At 47.1% G+C, this 4,951-nt stretch overlaps 1 protein-coding gene across 1 annotated transcript in view; it reads right to left on the bottom strand.

Annotated features, from left to right (window-relative positions):
* The window catches only part of B4GALNT2 (beta-1,4-N-acetyl-galactosaminyltransferase 2), a 23,685-nt gene extending 19,126 nt beyond the window's left edge, over positions 1-4,559 (bottom strand). Inside the window, exon 1 of the mRNA XM_014464500.2 lies at positions 4,447-4,559. Coding sequence (XP_014319986.1) covers positions 4,447-4,460 — 14 coding nt within the window. The 5' untranslated portion in view covers positions 4,461-4,559. The remainder of the gene's footprint in view (positions 1-4,446) is intronic.
* Between the last annotated feature and the right edge of the window lie 392 nt (positions 4,560-4,951).

Genomic DNA, 4,951 nt, shown 5'->3' with positions numbered 1-4,951 from the left:
AAATAGCCATCTCAGACAGTGGATAAAGAAAAATTGAATCAGCCCTAGTTGGTTTGGCTCAGTGGATGGAGTGTCCGCCTGCGGACTGCAGGGTCCAGGGTTTGATTCCAATCAAGGGCACATGACCAGGTTTCGGGCTCGATCCCAGTAGAGGGTGTGCAGGAGGCAGCCGATCAATGATTCTCTCTCATCATTGATGTTTCCATATCTCTCTCCCTCTCCCTTCCTCTCTGAAATCAATAAAAAAATATTTTTTTAAATATATTTTATTGATTTTTTTACAGAGAGGAAGGGAGAGGGATAGAGAGTTAGAAACATCCATGAGAGAGAAACATCCATCAGCTGCCTCCTGCACACTCCCTACTGGGTATGTGCCCACAACCAAGGTACATGCCCTTGACCGGAATCGAACCTGGGACCTTTGAGTCCACAGACCGATGCTCTATCCACTGAGCCAAACTGGTTAGGGCTAAAAAATATATTTTTTTAAAAAGAAAAGAAAAATTGAATTTATTTAAGGGTGGGGGTGGGGGTGAGGGTGCGATATCCGAAGGGAAAGGTTGCACAGCACCGAGCCAAGGGGACATTGGGTCAATGACAGCAGCACCCATGAACTGGAGTTTCATCCTTACATGCAGTCACTGGTGGGAAACTTGTCATTAGTGGGGTTTGGGGGCTGAGCTGGTGGGGTTGGAATGAGATGGAATGCAGGTGTGCAATCAGATGCCTTCAGGACAGTTTTCACTCCTTGTATGGTCTGCCTCCTGGTGTCCAGCGAATTTTTCCTGGTCTTTTGTTCTCCTGTGGCGGAAGCTTACAAATGGCTGATAAGGATTGTATTGCCCTATAGGCCTAACAGTAGCTAGTTATGAAATAAACATCGTCCCTCCCCTCCACCCCCAGGATCCTTCAGTCCACAGGCCGACGCTCTATCCACTGAGCCAAATGGCTAGGGCTCAACATATTTTTTTTAATATATTTTATTGATTTTTTTACAGAGAGGAAGGGAGAGGGATAGAGAGTTAGAAACATCAATGAGAGAGAAGCATCAATCAGCTGCCTCCTGCATGCCCCCCACTGGGGATGTGCCCGCAACCAAGGTACATGCCCTTGGCCGGAATCGAACCTAGGACCCTTCAGTTCGCAGGCTGACACTCTATCCATTGAGCCAAACCGGTTAGGGCACAACATATTTTTATATCAACATATTCCTATATTCTCTTTTTTTTATTTGCAGTGATCAAGTATTAATTCTGTCTTTGAACAAATAAAGAATTAAGCATTAAGCAAGTCACCTCTACCTTAGGAAAATATAAATAAATGAAGAAAAATTCCTTATTCTTGACGAGAATAACTCAATATTGTACTGGTGTAACTTCACCCTATATTACTCTATAAATTCAATATAATAATCACATACATGAAACCACAACAGGATTTTAAAATTTCAAAATGATTCTAAAGTGTATTGGAAGTAACACATGAGAATAGCAAGGAAAATATTACAAATAAGAGAAATGGCTGTGTACCAGGCTGGGCTACCACTACACAATAAAATTATTATAAAGTTATAATTATTAAAAGTATGATGCTGGTTCCAAAATAAGCAAATAAGTGGGTAGAATAAACAAAAAAATGAATATATACAAAAATTTTAGGTGGTTGAAGAGTCCCAGGTTCGATTCTGGTCAAGGGCATGTACCTTGGTTGCGGGCACATCCCCAGTAGGGGTGTGCAGGAGGCAGCTGATGGATGTTTCTCTCTCATGGATGTTTCTAACTCTCTATCCCTCTCCCTTCCTCTCTGTAAAAAAAATCAATAAATATATTTTTTAAAAATTTTTAGGTGGAATTTTCACTACTTTGTTATATATTTCTGTAGCATCTGATTTTCCAAATTGGTATTCAAAAAAAGATAGGTGTATTTGAGGTAATCAAGTTATAGAAGCACTGGCCAGAAAACAGACTTTTACTTACTCTTAGTCAAGTTTGACCATCTGATCAGATCTGCCTCAGCTTGGAGTTCTTTTTATCAAACCTGGTTCCAGCTAGGGACAGCATTTTAAAGCAGTCATTAATAGAAATTATGTGGGTAAAGATGGCCAATAAAATGTTCAACAGCTGAATCAACAGATAACAACAAACATTCTACCCCAGTAAAACTGCACTGTTTTTGTGCCTAAGTGGGGGTGTTAAACTTATAATTGTGTGGGTCTGATATTCTGGTTGGACCATATTTGAGAAACATTCAAGAAAGAGCCAAAGTCCAATTTATAAAGTCAGTGAGAAATAAGGAAATAAGCCAGGCATCTGTGTCAGCTGATGACCACTCGACCCTTCCAGGCAGGTGCAGCTGTTTAGCGCTGCCAAGCAGTTCTCCTAGTCCAGATACAGAGACTGGAGGGCAGTTTAGTCCTGAGTAAGAAGATGGTGATCCTCATTGCCCTGAGGGACTCCCGTACCCGAGCAGGGATGGCCCTGCTGCCAAGCTCCCTGCAGACCGCGGAAGCCAGTTAACCAATAGCCTCGATTTTTTATTTTGCCTAGAAAGGTGATTTCCGTGATTTCCATGACTTCCGTGGGCTTTATGTTTGTGTCTGCATCCGAACTTTTAAAAATGTCTGCACATTGAAAATCAACACTGAAATTAAAATGGTAATTGAACTATTACGAGAGCAAAGATCTAATCTTAATTCATTTATGAGAAAAAACAACCAAGACACCAATTAATAAATGGGCACAGAATGTACCCATTTCAAATTCAGACATTTTTGAATGAAAAGGTAAACTTAGAAGCAAAGGAAAGTTTAAAAGAAGTTTCTTTGGCCCTGGCTGGTCTTGCTCAGTGGTTAGAGCGTTCATCCACGGACTGAAGGGTCACGGGTCGGATTCCCAGTCACGGGCACACACCTTGGTCATGGGTTTGACCCCAAGCCCCGGGCGTGTGCTGGAGGGACGCAACCAATCAATCTCTCTCTCTCTCTCTCTTCCCCCGTCCTCCCTCCCTTACACTCTAAAAATCAATGGACAAAATATCCTTGGGGCGTGCAGGAGGCACCGATCAATGATTCCCTCTCATCATTGATGTTTCTATCTCTCTCTCCCCCATCCTCTCTGAAATCAATAAAAAAAAATATTTTAAAAAAATATCCTCGGGTGAGAATTAACAAATAAATAAATAAAAGAAGTTACTTTGGAGAGAGGAACTCTGGTTCCCCTAAGGTCACACCAGCCTGCAGCTTTAAGATGGTAGAGAGATAAAGTTAGCAAACATCAGTTAAACCCAGTCCTTTTGTGTATGAGTCCAGCTGTCCAATTGATCAATTGTGCTGTGTTTTAACGCTCAAAACACATCAGACTAGGACACAGATGTAATACCTTAATCAATAAACAAACAAACAAACAAAAAAAAACACATTAGACTCTCTCTCCCTCCTGAGCCAGCAGAGCCTTTCCCTTTTCCTTTTCCATTCCCGTCCCAGGCAAAAAATAAAAACAGCCCTGACCTGTTTGGCTCAGTGGATAGAGCTTCGGCCTGCGGACTGAAAGGTCCCAGGTTCGATTCCAGTCAAGGGCATGTACCTTGGTTGCAGGCACATCCCCAGTAGGGGAGATGTGCAGGAGGCAGCTGATCGATGTTTCTCTCTATCCCTCTCCCTTCCTCTCTGTAAAAAATCAATAAAATATATTTTTTAAAAAAAAACAAATAAAAAACAAACATCATCTCACCATATTTTCACGAGATGACTTCCTTGGACTAAATGATTGTTCTAGTAAATACAAGGGGAGACACTTTGGGGATAAAGAGACACAAACTGTATTTCTGATCCTTCGAAGTAGTTGATAAACCTCCAGGTCTCCGTTCTCCGTTAATCATCACGCTACTCTTAGAGGCTCCACAGCGCTCCGGGACACACACAGACGTTCACTCCGTGGCGAGGGGCTGTGCGCGTGGAGCTGGAAATCGGCTTCCCAAATCCTTCCCGTTCGGGTGCTTTCTGAAACCGCGGAGTGGACGCAGCCTCCGCTCCCCGACCGTCCAGAGCCCGCGGCCCTCGCGCGGGGACCCCAGTCCCCGAGGCGGTCGGTCCCGGGCGCAGGAAAGACGGCCCCAGCCCTCCTGGGTCAAAGCCTCCGGGTTCCACCCAGAGACCCGAACCCTGCGCTCCGAAGGCCCCTTTCCACCTTCCCGGCCACGAGAGGCAGCCTCCACGTCGAATTTTTCAACAGAAAAAAAATGTTCACAGCAACAGCGTCGCCAAGCGCCGTCCCCTTCCCGCTGCCCTCACCTGCGGGGGGAGGGGGCGCGCGGGCTGGACTCAATTTAGAGACCAACCAGCGCCTCCCCCGCCCCGGCGTTCTCAGCCCCCGCGCCTGGCGCTCTCCGACGGCGCGCCCGCCCGGCCGAGTTTCACCTCCCGCTTCTCTGCGCCCGCGGGCCACTCACCCGCACAAGGTCATTGTGAATCACGCCGCCTCCGAAGGACCGGCCGAGCTGCTGGAGCCCAGCCCGGCAGCCTTCCCGCCGACTGCCCCGCCTGGCACCAACCGCAAAGTCTCAAGCAGGGCAGGTGGAGGAGGCCCGGAGAGCTCGGGTAGGTCCCCAAGTCCACGTCACCACCAACCCCCGCCCACCTCTGGGTCTGTCGAGGAGCCTAGCTGGGCGCCAGCAAGTCCAAACCCGCGTGCCGGCGTCTGGGGAGTCCCAACCCTCACCGGGACAGACCAGCCCCTGGCGCGCGCCCCGAGAGCTGGAGAGGGTGCCAGCCATGCCCGCAGCCCTGCTGAGGGTACCAGGTACGGGCTCGGCACTGGCCGCCTTATTGACGTGGTGCCATTTATTCGTCACAACAGCCCTAAGAGGTGAGTCCTGTTATCAGCTCCACTTTTAGGAAAGGGAAACTGAGGCAACGCGGAGGTGATGAGCTGGGAAGTGGAGCTGGGATTCCAAC

Source organism: Myotis lucifugus, unplaced genomic scaffold, assembly GCF_000147115.1.
Source record: "Myotis lucifugus unplaced genomic scaffold, Myoluc2.0 scaffold_254, whole genome shotgun sequence".
In the NCBI taxonomy this organism is placed as follows: domain Eukaryota; kingdom Metazoa; phylum Chordata; class Mammalia; order Chiroptera; family Vespertilionidae; genus Myotis; species Myotis lucifugus.
Note: the sequence above shows the minus strand (reverse complement) of the source record. Positions and strands in the feature narration are given on the sequence as shown.